General features: G+C 42.4%; 1 protein-coding gene across 1 annotated transcript in view; it reads left to right on the top strand.

Moving 5' to 3' along the window:
• mtmr11 (myotubularin related protein 11) overlaps positions 1-23,349 on the top strand; it is a 54,730-nt gene extending 31,381 nt beyond the window's left edge. Inside the window, exons 11-17 of the mRNA XM_080754869.1 lie at positions 4,896-4,974; positions 6,823-6,893; positions 8,956-9,128; positions 16,956-17,126; positions 17,949-18,167; positions 20,526-20,843; positions 22,216-23,349. Coding sequence (XP_080610995.1) covers positions 4,896-4,974; positions 6,823-6,893; positions 8,956-9,128; positions 16,956-17,126; positions 17,949-18,167; positions 20,526-20,843; positions 22,216-22,671 — 1,487 coding nt within the window. The 3' untranslated portion in view covers positions 22,672-23,349. The remainder of the gene's footprint in view (positions 1-4,895; positions 4,975-6,822; positions 6,894-8,955; positions 9,129-16,955; positions 17,127-17,948; positions 18,168-20,525; positions 20,844-22,215) is intronic.
• Positions 23,350-24,151: the final 802 nt, after the last annotated feature.

The raw sequence follows: 24,151 nt of genomic DNA, 5'->3' as shown, positions 1-24,151 counted from the left end.
CCTGGATGAAAGCCAAAAAGATCATAAATCAATGCTTTGCTTATACTGTTTTTCAGCCTTGCCCTACTTCACATTCCTACTTATATATACCAGATATACTGTATACAGTCAGACCTGGGTACTACAGAATGCAGTATGACTGTAGATAGCTGACAGTTAGATTGTAATGGTCACAGGCTTTTGATTCATAGTCAACCCATTACTTTACTCAGGACAAACAGTCTTTGATGGGCGTTTTCTTGTTTTTAATACTTCAGATTTAGTCGTTTATTTCTAAGCACATAATTATTATTTTGGAGACTCTCCTACCATGTACTGACAAGTCAGAACAAGCTGTGGGAGATGGTGTTGCTGTGTTCTGTGTGCGTAGGCGCACACAGCAGCACATTCCACGGTCGAATAAAAGCAGGGTAGACAAAGCCCATGGTCAAATAACCGACTGCTGGCCCTGGAAGTGTGAGATGCATGCCTGGCCTGCATTGCACACTAAACGGCCTTCGCGCACGTAAGCGAGTGCATTATGCACACACACAAACACAGTTGTTTCACATGGGCAGATCAATGACCAGGGTCACTAACCATTATCTCACACACACACACACATACTGGTGGGAAGAAAGTGTACACTCAGTGTCCCATTTTCACAGCACATACATTCTTCAGTTATTGCTCACGCTGTTTTGACTTTTGTGTCTCACTGAGTTGGCATAATTATGAAAACACCTTTTCACATCGTTGGTGAACTTTCGGGAAATAAGCTTAGAGTCATCATAACAAAGGGATAGGAAATGAAAAGGGTTTTGGAATTGTATGGGTAGCTAAGCCCCAGACACAACACTGAGGGGGCGCTACTCACGCATCCTCACGGCGTGTGATTTTAATCAAGAAGTAATACTAATTGGTGATACAAATGTTAACTGGGACGATAAAAAAATAAGGAAAAATCTTAAACTGGTAACAGACCACTATAATCTGACCCAATTAATAGAGCAACCTACAAGAATAACCAGTCACTCAGCAACCAAGATAGATTTACTGTTTTCAAATAAAGTGGAAAGAATCGCTAAAACATTTAACTTCGTGACAGGTCTCTCTGATCACAACATAATATTCTTTTCCAGAAAACTCTCAAAACAGGCGTTTAGCAAAGCTCAGTCCCAGCCTATAGTCAAAACAATCCCAAAACATCTGCAACATAGCCTTGAGGTTGCCCTACAAGGGCTAGAGTGGGATGATCTACACTCATGTGATGATGTTGAGACCGGATGTAATATCCTGCTCTCCAAAATTGGCAGGGTAATGGAATCTTTCACCAGAGGTGGTAACCAGAGGAAAGTGAGAAAAATTACTCTACCTTGGGTCGATAAAAAATGTAGAGATCAAATGAAAACCAGAGATTTATTGCTTAAAAAGGCATTAAAATCTGGCCTGACAACGGACAGACAGCTATTCACACATGCTAGAAACAAAGTCACAAATTTCTTAAGGAGGGCTAAAGCTGGATTTTATATCTCCATCATAGAGAGTGCCAGAGGAAATGGAAAAAAAGTGTGGGAATACATAAATAAACTGACAGGGAAATACTATAAGCAGGATAATAACAACTTAGAACTTAAAATAGATAATGTCCTGGTGAAAGATCCCCACACGCTTGCTAGCAATCTAATGCTGTTTTTTCTAAACTCTGTGTATGAAATCACACAGTTGTTCAGACCCTCTAAGTTTGTTTCACGCCCTGTTCAAAATGATCTCCCCATTTTTAATTTGGAGGAAGTCACAGAAAACGAGGTGACAAACATTGTCAGATCACTGAAAGCATCCAAAGCTAAAGATGCACACGGGCTTGACACAAACTTTCTTAAAACAAATATTGTATCTCTGGTGGCACCAATCACACATCTGGTAAATCTGTCCATAAGAAAATGCACTGTCCCAACTCAGTGGAAAGCTGCTGTTATAACACCTATATTCAAATCTGGCTCAAAAACGGACATATCAAACTATAGACCCATAAGCATCTTACCTGTTATATCAAAAGTGGCTGAAAAGTGGATTGTAAAGTCTATTGTTAAACATCTAGACAAAGGCTACACCCCTCTGCATCCTATGCAGTTTGGGTTTCGAGCCTTCCACTCCACTGAGTCAGCAAATTGCTTATTCATTGAAAAGCTAAAGTGTGCTTTGAACAAGGCCCCCTGCGCAATGGCAGTATTTTTAGATTTCAAGAAAGCATTTGACTCTGTCAGCCATCAGGTCCTCTTGTCCAAACTAACACATTTCAACTTGTCCCCAGAGGCCATCAAATGGTTTACATCATACCTATCAAATAGAGAACAGTGTGTAAGCATAAATGGCATCAAGTCTCCTTATCACACTTGCTCGGTTGGTGTCCCCCAGGGATCAATAGTAGGACCAATTCTGTTTTCTCTGTTCATAAACGACCTACCTGATGTATGTAAAGATGTACATATCCAGATGTACGCAGATGATGCGGTTATACTGACTCATGGAAAGAGCTATGCAGAGGTGTCAACGGTTTTAACTTCTGTTCTGACCAGCGTTCAGGACTGGCTTACAGACTCATGCCTGCTCCTGAATGCAAAAAAGACGGTCTGCATGGCTTTTTCCAAAAGACCAGTTGTGATGGAGTCATCAAATGTGTTTCTGGGTGGAGAGGAACTTGAACTTGTGCCTGAGTTCAAGTACCTCGGGGTCATGTTAGACTCAACCCTAACCTTTAAAAAACATGTAAAAAAGGTTACAAACACAATCAAGTTCAACCTTCAGAACTTTAAACAAATCAGACCTTGTTTGGCAGTTAGTGCTGCTAAATCCTATCTCCAATGCATGATCCAATCACACATTGAGTACTGTTTCACAAACTGGTCTTGCACAGGTATAACGATTCTCAAACCCATTGAACAGCTATATAAGAGTGCGCTTAAGGTATTCGATAGGAAACCCCGCTCATATCACCATTGTAATATTCTTCAGAGGTACCGTTTTCTGAGTTTCGCTAATTTTAAGGTATTTAAACAGGTCAGTATCATATATAAGACCCTAAATGGTCTATGCCCACCTCCCCTAAAGGAATTCATAAAAAGGAAGCCCGATAGAGGACTCAATACTAGAGCAATCACTAGAGGGGATTGCGAAGTACCGTACCGGGTAACCGCTTTTGGAAAAAACACCCTTTCAGTGCAGGGATGTTCAATCTGGAATGACCTACCTCTAACAATAAGAGACTGTTTGTCATTTCCATCCTTCAAGTTCAAGCTAAAAAAATGGTTAGTTGACAATCAAACCTGTGACCATGTATAGTTTTAAGAGTACAGCCCATGTCATGTACGTATATTTTTAAACTTTTCTTTTCTAATGTAGGGTACTGTTAGTAATATGTGTTGTTTTTGTTGTTTTCTCTTGGTTGAGGAAAAATAGTATTTGTATGTATGTTCTTAGGCGCCCTCTCCTAATGTAGGGTTACTGTTTGTTGGTATGTATTGTTTTGTCTTCATGTGGGGACTACGGATGAAATTTAGCATTCTTGCTAATTCCGGCTTATTTACATTGCTTTCATGTAGTGTTCATTAATATGCATTGTCCCGTCTAAATAAACAAATAAAGTAAAGTACTCGCAAAATCATTTTAAAAATTCACGACTAAAATAGCTTTTATGCTTTCATAAACAACTTGTCATTTATTGAGCCATATAAGCCGCAAGGACGAACTTGATGAAAGAAAGCGGATACAATTGACAAACCAAGGACATTGCATGTTGTCGCTCTACAGTACAGTACATGAATTGATTGGCAAATGGTTCAGCACCATCGCTGATGGACAGTGACAGGCTGTGTACGCAGGGACGTCACACCAAATTCTGGGCCCTGGGTACAAGGATTCACTGCGGGCCCCCCATGAATGTTAACTATTGAAAAATAGCAGATATACAAGCTCACAGTGCGGCACCGAGTGCCGCGCTGCGAGCTTGTAGATCTGCTATTTTTGAAAAATCGTGAAAATGTGTGCCAAGAAACCTATGTTTCCATGTCAGTGATGCTCAAACTTTTTCATGTGAAGGACCCCCCATCTCAAAATATTTAGTTCCTGGGACCCCCCCAGAAGCAAAATTTGAGTTACAAATGTTCACTTAAAAAATACATATATTCAAAGATTTGCGCACATTTTCACGACTTTTCAAAAATAGCAGATCTACAAGCAGCGCGGCACTCAATGCCGCGCTGTGAGCTTGTATATCTGCTATTTTTCAATAGCTAAAGTCACTAGGGCCCCTCCATCTTGGGCCCTGGTAACTCAGTCCCACTTTCCTACCCCTTGTGACGACCCTGTGTGTACGCTGTGAGCCAGCAAGGGAATGAAATACCCAAGAGAACAAAGTAGCATGCAGAGCCTGACAATCTCTTGGACAATCTCAGGATGTCAATCCCTTTTTCAATGTGCTAGACCACTGGGAGATGAATTGCTGAGGTGAAGAGCAACACCTACCATCAGCTCCATGTACTTAATGTTACTCATGATTTAGTTTGAATAAAGATAGTTTGACTGACTCGTATTGCTTTCCACTGCTCTGTTGGGAGAGGTACACCCAGATCTTTCTCCCTATTATTCATTTATTTATAGATGCACTTCTGCCAAAAGATTTAGTTTCAAATAATAATCTATACAATTTGGAGACCGTTCCTCTGCCAGTGGCTGCATCTCTTAAATTAATATCAATAGTTTCATTATCTCTAAGAATCTAGTTACAGAAGCCTTTCCACCCTTCCAAGACAAATATTCTGGTTGAAATGCTGTTATGTAGGCAAATCTTCCACTGATTTGTAGTGTGAGATACAAAACCTTAATTCACTCTTTTGTCCCGTTGTCTTGGCTTGCAGATATCTCTTCGTCTGTGTCTGTGCCCGACGACAAATGGCTATCAACCCTGGAGAGCACCCATTGGCTAGATTACACCAGGTAACGGACCATCCATAATGGATTGGATACCCAAGGCTTTACATTGATCACAAAGATTTGAAATGTCTCTCTTTTGACCATAATATTTACAGATTTGACAATTGATTTGACCATAGTTAAAACATATTCTCTCATCAAAACCACTAGCCATGATTATGATGCCTTGATTGTATCATGGGGATATGATGTTACATTTTCATATCATATGCCTAATTAATAGTTAATACTACACTGTCATACGATGGTAACCCATGCCGACAATAGCAACTCTTTATTGCAACGTGTTTTGAGCCTGTAGATCTGCTATTTTTGTTGTGGGAGACCACCAAATAACAAATTATAAATCAGGCCATAGGCTTGGATAACTCCAATTCCTTGCTTGTGAACATACTTGTCCAATAAACTGATAATGTTGATTTATGCTAATCTGTGCTTGAACTCAATGCTTCCAGTGTCAATTGCACAGCATACCACCATTATAAGCACAGTGTTATGTTTGGGCTTCATAGAAACAGATAAGGGTCTTTGATACATGCAGTATCTGTCATGTATGCATTTGTAACAGTGAGATTGAAATCTTTTCAATGTTTGCAAAATTGCCTGTCATCTCAACATGGCCGTTAAACATCTTTCCAAGTGATCTGACAAACGATAAGAATGAACAAATTCATTATTTTCCCTAATGCATTTACTATTTATGTACTGTATTCCTGTTAAAATGCATTATATTTTCTGCACACCGTAATCTGCTAGACCAGTGGTTCTCAACCTGTGGGTCGGGACCCCCAGAGGGGTCCCCAAATTATTTTGGGGGGGTCCCCAGATGTTTAGCTAAATGTTAACATTGTTTTCTCACTCCTTCCTTCACATGGTTTGGGAATGCCCAAATGTGTCGTCATTCTGGAATATGGTTGCCTCCAAACTTTCAACTATTTTTAGTATTAATATCATATCTTCTCCTTCTTTATTTTTATTAAATGACGTCTCACAGTTGCAACTAAACAATATACGCAAGCGCATCTTCTTTGCTGGATTAACGGCGGCGAAGAAGATGGTAGCTACGCGGTGGAAACCTCCTCATACGTTAACGTTTCGCCAGTGGGCCTTGACCTTTCTAGATATAGTATATTTAGAGCAGTCGATAGCAAGGTTACACGGAGCAAAAGAAGAAAACATTAATATGTGGTCGGACATTGCAGATAAGCTTAAGGCTATGATTCAAGAAATCACTATATAGTGGTAACAGCCTAGCACAGGCATGCACTATTGTACATTCCGTGTTGGTCCGGGGAAAGGGGGTGGGTGGGTTTTCTTTTCCTTTTCTTGTTTTGCTATTGTTTGTGTTGTTTGTCTGTTAATTGCATTTTTCTTTTGATTAATGTTTTACTTTTTCTTGTTCTATTCATATGTATGTCTCTAATTTCATGTTATGGAAAATAAAAATAATTGATAACAAAAAAAAAAACATTGTTTTCTCACTCAACAGTAAACAGACCAACATACAGTATAAGTGTATACATGGTATCTAAAGTGTCAATTTAAGGACTTTAAAGACCTTTTTAGTACCTCTGGTCAAACATGATTCAAATTGTCAAATTTTAGAGGCAGAAATTGTGAAAATAGCAGATCTACATGCTCACAACGCGAGGCGTTGTGAGCATGTAGATCGGCTATTTTCACAATGGTATAGATCGAGTTAAACTAAATGTAATTCCGACTCCTACAATTCCAAGTGCTTGTGCAGGGTGGGGGTCCCCAGTTCAAATATGATTATTTTGGGGGTCACAGCCAGAAAAGGTTGAGAACAACTGTGCTAGACCCTGTTCACCTGCAGGCCTCTGTCTCCAGGTGCTGTCTGAGGAAAGCGGCCGAGGTTTCCTGCCTGCTCCGCGGCGGTCACCTGACCGTGGTGCTGCAAGGTGAGTCACGTGACCCTCGACCCCAGCTCTTGTTATGCGATTCATCCATTATTCACAGCACCTCACTGTCATTAAGAGCATGTTTATGCTCCCTGAAGGAGCTGCTACTGGGGACAAGCACACTCCAATGGGCCTACATGAAGTCACTTAATTGACCCAGAGCACGGCGTCAAGGACACTGTTACAGCCGCCTGCATTGTTGTGGTTGTCACGTACGGACGAGCCAGCTTAATTGTTGTGACTTGAGGCGCTTCAAAGCAAAGTTCAGAGTACAGAGTGAAAGTAGCCAAATGCTGTCTAGTCTTCTAAAGTGGAAGATGTTCAAAGCGGCCTTTGTCATTTCTCCGTGCAAACAAGGAATGCTGTAATGCGGTCTACTTTGGTATTCCAGTTGCCATGATAGATATTGCTAGGCCTATGCAGTATGTATAACTGGATAATTGATTAGTGATTGTCTCATTTAATTATTTGTGTTTTAATCACTCTTTATTAATCGTTACTTAATCTACTGTTCTCATTTTAAGTTACGTGGGACAATGTGAACATGGTACAAGCAACTACTGGCACTCAATACAGAGACAGTAGGCTGTTGTTCACTAATACTCATATGTCTGTCTGTCTGGCATAAACATGGGGATGAGCTTGCTGTTTTCACCCAATGTTTACTGCTAGCTACTGGCCTGGCCTTTGATTTTCTCTTCTCCAGCTGTAAATGTCTTGCAGTTGGCAGGGTCTGAGAATGGCTGTTTGGCTGAGAGGCTCATATATCAGTCTCAGACTTAAGACCCCAGTCCAAGCCGCAGAACTGCCCACCACTGGCCTGATCACTAGTAAATAAGCCACTGCAGTAATGACTCACTGGCACTTCTAGACAGGCCCCAAAACACTTTGTCCTTCAAAACACTCTCTCTCTCTCTCTCTCTCTCTCTCTCTCTCTTACGCTCTCTGCGCTTTTGTGGTATGTGCCTGTCTCTCTTTGTCTGTCAGCATGTTTGTCCCTGTCATATTCCCTCTCTTTCTCAAGCTTGCATTGTTGTGTCATTCTGTCTCTCTCCCTCTCAATCTCTCATGTCTGTCTGTCTGTCTGTCTGTCTGTCTGTCTGTCTGTCTGTCTGTCTGTCTGTCTGTCTCTCTCTTTCTTTCTCTCTCTCTCTCTCTCTCTCTAGCTTGTTGTCATTCTGTTGAAGGAAAAGCCAGAGGTCTGCTCCCCAGATGCTTGGCTGTGAATTGGGGGGTGGGGTATAGACTATACGATCAAATTCTAGTCTGAATGTTTCTGAATGTTCTGAATGTTTTTGTCACTGGAACATTCAGATCTTCATTGTTTGGTTTGAATATCCAGCACAAACTCACTTTGTGAAAGCTATCCAATGATCCAGGTTTTAAACAACCAGTAACTGTGCCTTGAAAAACTGGAAAGAAACTGCTCAGTGCTTAACATTGCAATGTGATCACAGCAATAGGACACTCACTCCCTCTTGCCTCTGTGTTATGCCAATGGAGGGGGCTGCAATTTGACAGATTTCTTTAATAAAGGGGGCAGGCGTCCAATGAATCCAATATTTATTTGCCTTTAATTTTGCAATCGTATTAAACATGTCTTGAGCAAAAAACACTTAATGATTGTATTACTCGTTGCACTTACCATGTTTCTATGCTGTTGCTGATTAAAAACATATTTTATTTTCAGTTTTATTTAAAGCAATGTGCAATAAAGTGCTTTATAGTTTAATATTATTATTCAAGTATTTATTTGGAAATTTTTCCAGCAGTGATTTAGACAAACACTACAATACAGTCGGACTCAAATGAGATGCATACTTAGTTGTGATAAAATAATAAAGGAGTAATATGGATGCACCAATATGGAGATTCTGGGCTAATATCAATGACTAAAAAGGGAAAACGATAACATCTTCATTATATAAAATAAAATAAAAAACTGTTCAATATCTGCAGCTTGGTAGGCTGCACTGATAACAGACATATTATCTCTAGGTAAAGAAATGGAAAAAGAGGCACAGGAAACATAAATAGTTTGTTCTCTCCTGCTGTGTTCCAGAGTCAGAGGACCGGGATATGAGCTGTGTGGTGTCCAGCCTGGTCCAGGTGATGTGTGACCCGCACAGCCGGACGCAGGTGGGCTTCCAGGGTCTGGTGCAGAAGGAGTGGGTGATGGCCGGACACCGCTACTACAGCCGCCTCAACCACCACCGTGACAATGACAAGGAGGAGGTGTGTGTGTGTGTGTGTGTGTGTGTGTGTGTGTGTGTGTGTGTGTGTGTGTGTGTGTGTGTGTGTGTGTGTGTGTGTGTGTGTGTGTGTGTGTGTGTGTGTGTGTGTGTGTGTGTGTGTGTGTGTGTGTGTGTGTGTGTGTGTGTGTGTGTGTGTGTGTGTGTGTGTGTGTGTGTGTGTGCGTTTGCGTGTGTGTGTACGTACAGTACGTGTGTGTGGGCACAGTTTACACAATTGATGGATTGAATGTAAGGATGTGATCCTTCTTTTTACTAGCTTACTTTGTTCGCACTCGCATATTATTGTTTGTCTACATGTTTGTCTACAAGCGTTTGATTGTGTGTCTGTTGACTCAATACAGGCATGCATTGTATGCGTGTGCATGTGAGTGTGCATGTGAACCCATCCACGGTTTAAGCAGACAGTTTTTTGGCAGCAGTCTGCTGTAGGTTATCCGAGTAGGGATGAAGCATCAGACGATCAACATGACAGAGGTCATCAGCTTTCAGCAGGGAGGCCATGCAGCATCGGTAGTAGTTGTAAGTCTTCCCGAGCCCGGAGGCCCATAGGGCAGGAGCCCATCTCCTGTTTCCTTAGCGCGAGGCAGTTAGTTTGATGTACAAGTACACCCCCAGGACGTGACGCTAGTATGTCGCAGGGACTTACCCCGATCCAACCCTTGATGCTGAGTGCCAAGCAGGGAGGCAGTGGGTCCCATTTTAGAGTCTTTGGTATGACCCGGCCCGGGGTTCGAACCCCAACCTCCCAGTCTCAGGTGAGACGCTCTAACCACAAGGCCACTGAGCTGATCCGCAGTATCAGATTAACCACTTAAACCATAATACTTCAATGACTGGATTTCCCCAGGGCTCTAGGTCCACTTCCTTTTCCCCACTTCACCGAAAAACATCTGATCTACAAGCTCACTTTGCGTCGTGAAATTATAGATCTGCCATTGTTGCCAAATGTTCAGCATAAGGCATCCAAGCAATGATTTGTCCCAGGTACATGCTCAGAGATTTTATCTATTTTATCATGCCCCACCCGGTTATGCAATAACCGTGTTACCTGTCAGAGTACTCGCTATACTCGTTGTTAAAGTGCCCAGTGCGGTACCCGTTACCACAGCACTAACAACGTTAGATTTGCAATCTTTTTTTTGTATACTTTAAAGGTTGAAGCTCTATCATACTGTGATAGTGGTAATTGCTATAGAGTGTTTGTGTTCTGTAACAGGGGGTCTCTGCTCTTAGTAAAACAGAAAATACATTTTCAGGTGTGACACCAATTTCATCCAATCAGAAGAGAGAACCCAACAAAGACCATGTATCAGCTGGTGTGACTGCTCACTTCACTGTGTCCCACCTGCTTAATCTGTGTCCTGTCCTAGGGCTGTCACAATTATTACATAATCGTCTAATCGCAATGATTTGACATACTTGCAATTATTTTGTCATAATCGTAATAATTGTGAATGTTGAAAAATGTTCAAACATTTTCAGAAATAGTGGAAATAGCAGATCTACAAGCTCACAGCGCGTTGCATCGCGACACGTTGTGAGCTTGTAGATCAATGTTATTTTTTAAGTATTAAGTTGTCAAATATGTCAGTAATTTCGTTGTGTATGTAGGTCATGTGTGCAGTGTCATATCTGCCATGTGCAACTTCAAAGCCTAAAAGCCAAACAGAAATGTAATTATCAACGACAAAAACACAATTAAATCGCTAATCGCAATTATTTGAGTGACAATAGAGGCCTATCTGGGCCCGCCCCTTTCCCCCCTCCCCCTGAGTGGCAGCCATGATGGAGTTACTGCTGCAGCAGTGTGTGTCTATGTGTCTATGTCTATGTCTATGGAGATGGGACTTTTAATGAAATTAGTCATTACCAGTCCCATCTCCATGATATTTAGATCTAATTCCTTCGCCAGTTCCATCCGCATGATTTGTAGATCTAATTCTATGAGTCCCATCTCCATGATTTGTAGGTCTAATACCATTGCCAGTCCCATCCTTATGATTCGTAGATCTAATTCTGTCTGTTCCATCTCAATTATGTTTAGGTCTAATTCCATCGCCAGTTCTATCCGCATGATTTGTTGATCTAATTTTATCAGATCCATCCCAATGATTTTTAGATCTAATTTCACCACCAGTTCTATCCTTATGATTTGTAGATCTAATTCTATCTGTTCCATCTCAATTATGTTTAGGTCTAATTCCATCGCCAGTTCCATCCAAATGATTTGTAAATCTAATTCTATGAGTCCCATCTCCATGATTTGTAGGTCTAATTCCATCGCCAGTCCCATCCTTATGATTTGTAGATCTAATTCTATCTGTTCCATCTCAATTATGTTTAGGTCTAATTCCATCGCCAGGTCCATCCACATGATTTGTTGATCTAATTCTATATAGTTCCATACTCATGATTTGTAGATCTAATTCCATCGCCAGTCCCATCCTTATGATTTGTTGATCTAATTCTATCAGTCCCATCTCAATTATGTTTAGGTCTAATTCCATCGCCAGTTCCATCCCCATGGTGTGTAGGTCTAATTCGATACATTCCCAACTCCATGTTCTTTAGCTCTAATTCGATAGTCACATCCCCATGATTTGTAGATCTAATTCCATCACCAGTCCCATCCCCATAATGTGTAGGTCCAATTCCATCATCAGTTTCGCCAGTTCCATCTGTATGATTTGTAGATCTAATTCTATGAGTCCCATCCCCATGATTTGTAGGTCTAATACCATCGCCAGTCTCATCCTTAAGATTTGTAGATCTAATTCTATCAGTCCCATCTCAATTATGTTTAGGTCTAATTCCATCGCCAGTTCTATCCGCATGATTTGTAGATCTAATTCTATATAGTTCCATCGTCATGATTTGTAGATCTAATTCCATCACCAGTCCCATCCCCATGATGTGTAGGTCCAATTCTATCGCCAGTTTCATCCGCATGATTTGTAGATCTAATTCTATCAGTCACATCTCAATTATGTTTAGATCTAATTCCATCGCCAGTTCCATCCCCATGATTTGTAGGTCTAACTCGATACAGTCCCATCCACATAATTCATCTGCTTACAATAAATGTGACAAATCTCTGTGAGTATGTATGTATGTATGTATGTATGTATGTAATCCACTTATCTCGAGAAACGTTCGTCCCACCGGCTTCAGATTCGGCACATGAATTGGATCTACAAATCATGTGGATGGAACTAGCAATAGAATTAGACATACAAATGATAGGGTTGGAACTTGTGATGGAATTAGATCTACAAATCATAAGCATGGGACTGGCGAAGGAATTAGATCTAAATATCATGGAGATGGGACTGGTAATGACTAATTTCATTAAAAGTCCCATCTCCATAGACATAGACACACACTGCTGCAGCAGTAACTCCATCATGGCTGCCGCTCAGGGGGAGGGGGGAAAGGGGCGGGCCCAGATAGCCCTCTATTAATCGTCATGTAAAATGTCTTATTGTGACAGCCCTACTGTCTCTAAAGACACATTTTGGTGCTGCATCTGAAAAACATGGTTCCCAAGCAAAATGTGTAGTTTATAATCTTCCAATCTCCATAACAAAATGGCTGCCATTTTTTTACAATTTCTCTAACTCTATAACAAAGCAAGCAAAACAGACAAATAAAGTGTATATTTTTATGTTCTGAGTGTCAGACAATGTGTGTAAGGTATTTGTAATGTAATTAGTGGTAAGCTTACTCCTTAGATACTGTAGGCACCATTACAGAAAACAGTTTAGTACTCAAAGGGGTCCACACAAAAGGGGTCCACACACTGTAGACTTTCTTTTCTACTTATCTGTATTTTTGGCATCTTTGGACGTCTAAAATACACATTTAGATGATCCCATGTAAAGATCCTGGGCAAAGTATACGTTTGGCCCCTGATGACCAGGCATAAATATATTGAAGTCAACAGAGTGACATTCCATAAATAGACCACCATGGGATTTACGCCTGTATAACACACCTGCTTCATGGGTCAGGTTATAGGAGGCGCCGCGGAAGACCACAAAACATATAACGCTCCATAGATTTAAAAGGATATTTTAATTTAAAACACTTCTGGGGTAATTCCCACGTTTACTCTGACTTTTGTGTGCACCTCAGACAGTTGCTTGATTCAAAATGTACTTGATATTCATTTAATCAGGCATATGAGAACCAAGACGAAGAGCACGGATGACCATACAGTACATGGGGATCCGTACTAATACACACAAAAATGTAATGCTCAAAAATAAATAAAATGGGTCTAATTACAGCGTGGCATCTACGTAGATCTCTTCCATCATGGTGGTGATGTCATATTGATGATGTCACTCTTGCCCAAATATGGAGGGGTGGCAGCCTTCGCACATCGGTGTTGTCAGGCATGCACGGCAACCGTTTGTGTTGTGAGTGAGGTCAGAACAGAGCTCTGCTCAGCATGTATAAGATTTGACGATATGTTTGGATTCCACTTCATTCCAGAGAGACCAGAGACGGGGATCCCGGGTTATCACATGCTGTCTTGAGAGAAGGAGATAGAAAGCATATGGAGTCAGGACGAAAGAGGATAAATAAATTGTCCATTACCCAACAGAACCTAAAACTCTGTCCCTATCACAGTCCATGTATAGATTCAGATTTGATCATGAACCGCCACTCCAGGAAGGAATGTGGTCTCAGTCTTCCCAAAGAGACAAAGGACTTCAGATCTCAATCGAGCCATGACAACCTAATGCCCATAAATGGACAGATCCCCTCAGATCATCAAACTTACTTTACTTTATCTCAACAAGGAGAAGACAACACAACACATCAACTGACTTATAAGAAAACTCACATCTGTAAACGGTGTGACAAGAGTTTCAGTCGGTTAGTTTGGCTGAAGAGACACCTGTCAATCCACACAGGAGAAAAACCTTTCCACTGTAAAGAGTGTGACAAGAGTTTCAGTCAGTTAAGTCACCTGAGGAGTCACCAGCGTATTCACACTGGAGAAAAACCTTTTCACTGTAAAGAGTGTGACAAGAGTTTTAGTCAGTTAGGTGACCTGAGAACACACCAGCGTATCCACACTGGAGAAAAACCTTTCCACTGTAAAGAGTGTGACAAGAGTTTCAGTCAGTTAGGTCACCTGGGGAGTCACCAGCGTATTCACACTGGAGAAAAACCTTTTCACTGTAAAGAGTGTGACAAGAGTTTTAGTCGGTTAGATAACCTGAGGATTCACCAGCTTATCCACACAGGAGAAAAACCTTTTCTCTGTAAACAGTGTGACAAGAGTTTTAGTCAGTTAGGTGACCTGAAAACACCAGCGTATCCACACTGGAGAAAAACCTTTTCACTGTAAAGAGTGTGACAAGAGTTTCAGTCGGTTAGATAACCTGAGGAGTCACCAACGTATCCACACTGGAGAAAAACCTTTTCACTGTAAAGAGTGTGACAAGAGTTTCAGTCGGTTAGATAACCTGAGGACTCACCAACGTATCCACACTGGAGAAAAACCTTTTCACTGTAAAGAGTGTGACAAGAGTTTCAGTCAGTTAGGTGACCTGAAGAGACACCTGCGTATCCACACTGGAGAAAACCCTTTCATCTGTAAACAGAGTGACAAGAGTTTCATTCAAGTTAGGTGACCTGAAGACACACCAGCTTATCCACACAGGAGAAAGAACTTTCATCTGTAAACAGTGATCCAAGAATTTTAGTCGGTTAGATGTACAGAAGATTCACCAGCGTATACACACTGGAGAAAAACCTTTCACTGTAAACAGTGAAAACCACCATCTGCACAATGGAGGAAAACACCCAATGTGGTCACACCGAAATATGGCTGTAGGCTGATCAATAAAAATAAATAAAAGCGAAGCTTTGCGGCACATACATGTACAAACAGACAAAGCCAGATGTAGCAGCGGTAGCACTGCTCAAAAGACTAGACTGCACTCTGTCGAGGCGCCAACTTGCGTCTTGTGCACTCATAGCCAAATATGGCATACGTGTGGGCCAGCAGAGCGCACAAGTAGGTTGATGAGTGCTGTCTGCATGTGCTAATTGGTGCCAACGCTGCTCCCTCATTGGCTACATTCATACAGGTTGAGTTCAATGGCCCTGCTCCCTCATTGGCTAATTGTTGCCAATGCTGCTCTCTCATAGGCTAATTGGCGCCACATACAGACAGCACTCATCACCCTACTTGCACACTTTGTTGGCACAAGTAATAAGAGGTGTGTGCTGTGTGTGGACCCCTTTGAGTACTAAACAGTTTTCTGTTGTGGTGGCCTCCAATTTTCATATTTAGGAGCAGGCTTAGCACTTATTCCATGACAAATTAAACCTTGATCGCATTGCCTGACACTCAGAACAAAGATGCAGACTCTTTTGCTTGCCTTGGCAATTCCGGCAGCCATTTGTTATGCAAATCAGAAGGTCAATTTTTACATTTTACATAAAAGCGTAAAATGGCCAGATTCCAATTTTACCCCAAAATGCCTCTAACCTCCTTATAGAAGGCCTTTTATATGACATCTCTCCTGACCAGGAGAAGAGTCTAGGTCTAGGATGTAAGGACTGTTGTCCAGGGTGTTTTAGGGAAGGTTCTGGCAGGTTCTGTGTTAAACACACATGCCCATATCTTGGTGCTTGCCAAACTGTCATTATGAGGAACACCTGCAACTCACTTTCATGTTGCTTCAACTTCAATCATGGCATCACGATTGAATAAAGTTTCCTAAATCATATTTTATCATACCTCTTATCTTTTTTTTAGAAGTGTGCTTTCTTTTGATAATTTAATGCAGGTTTGTAAAATGTGATCCATAGATATTGCAATTTGATAGGTTATTTATAAACGAGGATCAGTCTACTCGAAATCAATGCAAGTCAGGAACGATGTGAATGGGGAATGAATTCCCCACTCATTTACTGCATGCTATACCATCGTAGTTGTTGTACCCGTTGATAGGGTAACCACCAGTAGGCTAGGCACTTTTTCTTGGCTAGCTAACCTGACCGTTAAGCTAATAACACATGAATAGAGGGCACACGGATAATGGCCTGTTTGCTCTCCTACCCTCTGGGAAGAGGTACAGGAGCATTAAGGCCAGAACCAGCAGGATGCGGAACAGCTTCTTCCCGTGTGCAGTGAGGAGGACCGTCAATAGACTGCACTCGGAAATACAGTACATAATTCAAATTAGGGAATTCACCAAATATTCGAATATTCGACTATTCGAATATCAAAGTCACTATTCGACGCTGTTCACCAAAGTAGAATATTCGCTTATTTTTTTTATTTTATTGTTTTCTCTTTAAGAAATATATAGTTTATAAAGCTTGGCTAGATAGGAAGTCATAAGAATGATTTGTCAATGCCCCTGGTGGATGAATTTGTTAATGCTCTATACCAAAACCTTTTTAGGCCGTGACCCCCAAAATAAACATATTTGAACAGGGGACCCCCACCCTGACAAGCACTTGGAATTGTAGGTATTACATTTTAATGTGACTTGCTTCCGCAGATAAATGTTGTGAAAATAGCAGATCTACATGCTCACAACGCCTCGCAACGCGAGGCGTTGTGAGCATGTAGATCGGCTATTTTCACAATGTTCACCTCTCGAATATTCGACTATTCGAATACTTTGAGGTCGAATAATTCGAATACTAAAAATCACTATTTGTGAATGCCCTAATTCAAATACATAATTGAAATGCAGAATTGTACTAATAAATTCTATGTCGTTTACAACAAGTATTGTTTCCCTATTTTCCCTTCCCCTCCCCCCTCCTCCAGGCTCCAGTGTTCCTACTCTTCCTGGACTGTGTGTGGCAGCTGTTGGCCCAGCACCCCTCCCGCTTCCAGATGACTGCTGACTTCCTGCTGGCTCTGCACGACAGCGTTCACCTGCCTCTCTTCAGCAGCTTCCTGGCCAACTGCCAACGCGAGAGGTGCAAACGCACGCAGGTACGAGGGGGGCGAGACCGCTTCATTATGTCAGTCCGACTGTGACATGCTAGTGTTTATTGGACGGGGTGCAGATACAGCAGCAGGCGCCCTGCCCAAACTTTAACCCGTTAAGACCTGGAATTATTTTATACTTTAGCTCGGGGGTCTTCAACAGCGGGTCCAGGACCCCTTAGGGGGTCCCCAGAGTTACTACAGGGGGTCCTCCAAATCTTTGAGTGATAGAAACATTTTTTTATATTAACCACTTGAACCCTAGCATCCATATTCGGAGACCTTTAGCCCAAAATAGCAGATCTACAAGCTCACAACGCCTCACGCTGCTTGTGAGCTTGTAGATCGGCTATTTTTGGCAAAGAGGTTGTGGTAGAGGGTAAAAAGAGCAGACTAAGTACAGAGTGAAAGGTCAAGTTTATTAAGTATTGACAGTTCAAGTGGTTAAATATCTGAAAACACACATTGACATTAATCCAAAATACACTGATGATTGTGCTGTCAAACCATGAAACTATATGGAATCTATGAACAGGTTGTGGGCGTCCCTGCTTCATCTCTCTCTCAACTAAGGGGTCCTTGGCCTGAAAACGTTGAAGACCCCTGCTTTAGCTATTGAAAAAAAAAACCTTATGGGTCCAAATGGAAATGGACCCTTATGGATCCATTTGCCACAGACACATTTGTCCATGTACGGACGTACTGTATTGATGACCCCTTGTTCTTATGCATACATCTGTCTCCACTCATCTGTAATAAGTCCATAGTCTGATTCAACATTGCACAAGATACTGTACCGATGTCCAACTTGTGTCACTTGTGCCACAGCACCTGTCTCAGACCTACACTCCAGTCAACGGCTGGAGAGATGTGCTACCTCGAGGCGCGTCTCCGGACCACTCGGACCCCCCTCTGCCCTCGGTGTGGGACTGGGCCCTGCAGTACAGCAGAGAGAGACGGGCCCGCTTCACCCAGCCCATCCCTCCGACACCCCCGCTCCAACCGTTGCTCAACGGCAACCTCAACACCAACCCAGACACACATAGGGTAAATGATGTCATCCACTCTCTTCAAGTTTGTCTCAATACCAGAGCCAGCCAGTTGTTATAGTGTGACAGAAAAGCAGATTATTTGTTGCCACGTCGCCACTGTCGCTAGTTAATGTTTTTTCTTCTCGCAATGGCAATAGCCTACTGATTCTCAACCTTTTTATGGATCCTCAGTTTGATATGCACGAGGCCATGGACCTCTGGGACTGGGACCCCAATCTACACTGTAAAAAGTGTTAATTTAAGCGTACAAAATGGAACCAATTTGTAAACTCTCTGAGTTGGCAGTTCCATAAGGGTCCATTTGGTTCCTGGGTATCAGTCATTTAGCCAGGGACCCATGGGACCCCCTCAACGACTACAGGGCGTACCCAGACCACACATAAAGAACCAATAAAAACGGTGTGTGATCAATTAAGCTGTCCTATCCAGGTGAAAAGTAGTGCAAGTTGTGTAGTAGTGCAACCTCATATTTAGGACTGAGGTTGCACTGGATGGTTAAACAGCATAGCAAAAACCTCTGCATGTGGTCTTAGCCAATTCTCACTGAAAGAAAGTTGAGTTTTGTTGAGCGTTGTATATTTTTCTTAGACTCCTCTATAGTTTCATCTGTGCATACTGAGCTTTTGCAATTGCTCTGGAGTATTTTCAAAAGACCAAAGCTCCCCCTTGTGGTGGTTATGCATTTTGCATATAGTTCCAATTTCTGTTCCAATTGATTTAATTAATTTTTGAATTTACCACAATGGGTAAATATTGACACGCTCAGAGTTAATTTAATTTAGTGTTGCTAGTTGTAAGGCTACATTATTGTACCATCCCTCCCTGTCTTTCTCTACCTCCCTCCATCAGTTGAGTGATACTGTTCCTCCCTGTATTTCTCTACCTCCCTCCATCAGTTGAGTGATACTATTCCTCCCTCTCTTTCTCTACCTCCCTCCATCAGTTGAGTGATACTGTTCCTCCCTCTCTTTCTCTACCTCCCTCCATCAGTTGAGTGATACTGTTCCTCCCTCTCTTTCTCTACCTCCCTCCATCAGTTGAGTGATACTGTTCCTCCCTCTCTTTCTCTACCTCCCTCCATCAGTTGAGTGATACTGTTCCTCCCTGTCTTTCTCTACCTCCCTCCATCAGTTGAGTGATACTGTTCCTCCCTCTCTTTCTCTACCTCCCTCCATCAGTTGAGTGATACTGTTCCTCCCTCTCTTTCTCTAGCTCCCTCCATCAGTTGAGTGATACTGTTCCTCCCTCTCTTTCTCTACCTCCCTCCATCATTTGAGTGATACTGTTCCTCCCTCTCTTTCTCTACCTCCCTCCATCAGTTGAGTGATAATGTTCCTCCCTCTCTTTCTCTACCTCCATCCATCAGTTGAGTGATAATGTTCCTCCCTCTCTTTCTCTACCTCCCTCCATCAGTTGAGTGATACTGTTCCTCCCTCTCTTTCTCTACCTCCCTCCATCAGTTGAGTGATACTGTTCCTCCCTCTCTTTCTCTACCTCCCTCCATCAGTTGAGTGATACTGTTCCTCCCTCTCTTTCTCTACCTCCCTCCATCAGTTGAGTGATACTGTTCCTCCCTGTCTTTCTCTACCTCCCTCCATCAGTTGAGTGATACTGTTCCTCCCTCTCTTTCTCTACCTCCCTCCATCAGTTGAGTGATAATGTTCCTCCCTCTCTTTCTCTACCTCCCTCCATCAGTTGAGTGATACTGTTCCTCCCTCTCTTTCTCTACCTCCCTCCATCAGTTGAGTGATAATGTTCCTCCCTCTCTTTCTCTACCTCCCTCCATCAGTTGAGTGATACTGTTCCTCCCTCTCTTTCTCTACCTCCCTCCATCAGTTGAGTGATACTGTTCCTCCCTCTCTTTCTCTACCTCCCTCCATCAGTTGAGTGATAATGTTCCTCCCTCTCTTTCTCTACCTCCCTCCATCAGTTGAGTGATACTGTTCCTCCCTCTCTTTCTCTACCTCCCTCCATCAGTTGAGTGATACTGTTCCTCCCTCTCTTTCTCTACCTCCCTCCATCAGTTGAGTGATAATGTTCCTCCCTCTCTTTCTCTACCTCCCTCCATCAGTTGAGTGATACTGTTCCTCCCTCTCTTTCTCTACCTCCCTCCATCAGTTGAGTGATAATGTTCCTCCCTCTCTTTCTCTACCTCCCTCCATCAGTTGAGTGATACTGTTCCTCCCTCTCTTTCTCTACCTCCCTCCATCAGTTGAGTGATACTGTTCCTCCCTCTCTTTCTCTACCTCCCTCCATCAGTTGAGTGATAATGTTCCTCCCTCTCTTTCTCTACCTCCCTCCATCAGTTGAGTGATACTGTTCCTCCCTCTCTTTCTCTACCTCCCTCCATCAGTTGAGTGATACTGTTCCGGGCTCGGTGTTCCTCCTCTCTCGAGGCACCTTCTCCTGTCCTGCCAACCTACTTCCTTGGCGCAGCGGCAGCTCCGGCGTTTACAAGAAAAGTCACCGCAGGCAACCGTCATCAGAGAACCTGCCTGGCTTGGAGAGGCTCCTGAAGGCCTGGGCCCTGACTGAGGGGCCCCAGGGCCTCAGCTCCACCATGGGTCCCCAGGGACCCCTCGACCCCTACGAGCCTCTGTTGCCCCTCCTCCTGGGTCCCTGTGTGGGTGTATGGAAGGAGTGTTACCTCCGAGGTGCGCTCCATGCTCAGGTATGAGGCAAACAGGTGTCCTTTGGCTACAAATGGCAATAGAGCTCAGAGGTTTGATGTCATTTACACATACTACCTGGTTCTTGTTCCCCCCATTCTGAATTCCCATAGACCTTTTTCATATCGGGTCATATAAGAACTGTGTTCCAAACATAAACAAATGATCTCAGCGGTTTGACACATTGAAAATGCTAATGTTACTGTCGCCGAATTAGTTAAATTTTCACCAGAAACAGACTGTATCATATATGAGTGACTGACTATCATAACACGGATGTAGCGATCTTGCATGCGCATTGTGCACAATGGGCACGCTGCGAGCACATTAAAAGGTAAGAAAAATAACCGGGATATGACGAGCAGTTTGGTTAAATATTCCGGTAGTAAATGAGTTAAAAGTGACTGAGTAGAGTAGATTCACTCAGTCAATCAAAAACTGTTTAATGGGAGAATTTGGCCATCAATCTTATTTTGGACTGGCCGCCATCTGTTCGACCAAAATATTTACCTGCCTATTTCTCTGGCTTAACTGGGGATATGAATAAAAAGCCTTGTTTAGTTATTTACCTCTTCAACCCAACAGAGAGCTCTGGTTAATCACGTTATAATGCGTTCTCCATAACGTTACATAGTTTCAATATAAGGAACGATGTTGGGCTAAGTAAGTGATTTGAAGAAGGATATATATATGAAATGGAAACGCTGTGTTTATCTGCATTTTTCCAGACTAGTAAAGAGGCTGTCTGCTCTTCTTTCACCTCCTCCTCCCCGCGCACGTCTCCTCCTACGGATTCAATAAGCTCCCCGGCTGCCTGGTATTAGTAGGCGGGCAGTGGAGGGGGCTACGCTGCGGGAAATTTTGATTCAAAGTGTTTTCAAATAGACCACGTGACCTACTGTATCATACTATTATAATTTCGGGGCTAACAGCGGGCCTTGAAGTTAAAGCAGAGGGCTGTAAATTAGGACATTTTAGACAAGAAAAAACATTTTAAATACCACTGAAATGGCATTGAGCGTTTGACAGGACCGGCAAATATTCAAATCTTCTGCCTATAATCATATGCCGAAAAGAGGGACGCCAAGTTGAAAGTGGTTTAATGATTTTCTCACAAGTAGTCATCTGATATTTGGACCTTTTTTGAAGACAAAAATGGTAAATAAAATAATGTGGGGAATATGGCGGTACTTAATGAGTTGTTTTAGGATAGTTTGCTATAAACTGATGGCCATGCTTGAGGATTAATAGTCCAGACATCGGCAGCGTTTTGGTTAATTGTGTGTGAAAGCAGCGATTCAATAGACCTACTCGTGAGCTAGAGAGTGAAGGACCAACTGAGATCAACCCCATTCTGTGTTGTGTTGTGTCCAGGCATTCTCCCACCCCATCTCTTCTAACCACCCCCACCCCGTGGAGCAGCTTGCCTGGGAGGTGCAGCAGCTCAAAGACAAGCTAGCACTGTCCACCGCCAGTACTGATGCAAACCCACCCAGCAAGCAAGCCGAACCTAGACGGACAGATGCCAATCTCAATCAGAACACCAACAACGGCACCTTCCTCTTCCCAGCATCGAGGTCCCAGGGCCTGGGTGTGACTAGACAGGTGGCACCTCCTACCTCCACTAACCTCCAGACCTCGAGGGCCCTTCCGCCTTCCTCTGCCCCGCTGTCGAGGCCCGGACACAAGGACAGCAGTGGCAGCAGCAACAAGCACACCTTTCTCTTTGGCCATGCCTCAGTGACAGAGGCACGCCAAGACCAGCGTTACTACCCGATGCCCAATAACGGCAAGCTGACAAAAAGCAATGGCCCTTCATTAGGTTCCTGAGACTTGACCCTCATCCATTTCTCATAGAAAGTATCCAGACAATTGCCCCCCCCCCCATGTTGTGGGACTGTGACAAAGTTTTACCCCCACACAATATAAAACTGACCATTCTCACCTCACTGACAGCAGCAGACACTGAGTTTATCCTGAAGCAAGTCTCCTGTCAAATCCCATTTGTCTTGTTGTGGGAGGATAAACATGTGTTGAACTGCAGTATAGTGATGAAATGATTAGTGCTGCAAGCAGGACAAGTGCTCTTGACTCTGCAACCTATCATCTGAGCTGTAAGGTATTGAAGAGTATGATCATTATATTGTACTAGATTTGTGTATTGCACAAAATCCTGATATTCAGTATTCCGATCTAAAGTTAAGTTAAAGTTAAGGTACGAGTCATGTTGTCTCCCTCTCCCGGTGGAGATTGCAATTGCAAGGATGTCTGAACTACAGTTAAGATGGCGGTGCATAGACAATAGTGTCAAATTTTCTCAATGACCAGTTATATATATTAGTTATATTGTATTAACATACTCTACCTTACAGATAGGTTGTTGCTTTAGTTTAAGTCCCAAAATCGAAATAAAAATGACAATGGACTGAAAATCCTCCACGCTGTTAATTATTACAGTACCCTCCAGTGATTCTTAGCACTTAAAACTGGTGGTTATTAATATCATGCAATTCCATTAGCTTTACTTGACCACTGTGTTGTTTTTTCTAAACAAAAAAAGGGCAGAAGATGCTCAATAAAGTTGGTAACATGAGGGCTTCAGAAGCTTCTTTTTTTTTTGACATTTTTCAACAAAAACAAAAGCTTTCAACAGACATTTTTTTTTAAACATAGCTTAGCTTTTAGCCTGCCTCGCTGTACCATTTTTGTTCCAATGTTTAAGAGTGTTCCGTTGGTTGGAATGGAAAAATAGACAATAGCTGTGACTATTGTTCACTAAGTGGACACTAGGGGAAAAAGAGAAGCAAAACAAATGTTTTTGTTTTTTTTACTTCAGGCATCATGCACAGCAAATTAATCTTGAATATGGGGCATGTGCTATTTTGGTACTGTACGTAACTCCCCACTTGCATAGATGCAGGAAAGCTGTGAGAGGCCTACATTCAGTTCCATGTATTATATTAGGTTATTAGTGATACTGCCTGTGAAGTATTATTTTAGATTTTAGAATGCATGATTGAGACAAATATAGGGCCATTGCAATTTATATACATTACAGAGTACACACACACACTGTTTGTATATAGTGAATTGCTATGAATGAATGTGATTTCAGGTGTTTTTACAAGTTGAGTTATATTGTGCTTTGCTCTCCATTTTCTTATTGTGCGACTGAAACAAACCATGATCTACAAAGGTGGTTTTATTACGAACTAAGGGAAAGCTTTTGTTCAGTGTTTACTTTAATTGCATCCAGCTTCCTGTGTGGTATTGGATTAGTATGCAGGTAGCATTTGGGTCAATGACTTGG

The sequence above is a fragment of the Nannobrachium achirus genome (assembly GCF_963921795.1).
Source record: "Nannobrachium achirus genome assembly, chromosome: 2".
In the NCBI taxonomy this organism is placed as follows: Eukaryota; Metazoa; Chordata; class Actinopteri; order Myctophiformes; family Myctophidae; genus Nannobrachium; species Nannobrachium achirus.
This window is presented reverse-complemented; position numbering and strand designations above follow the sequence as displayed.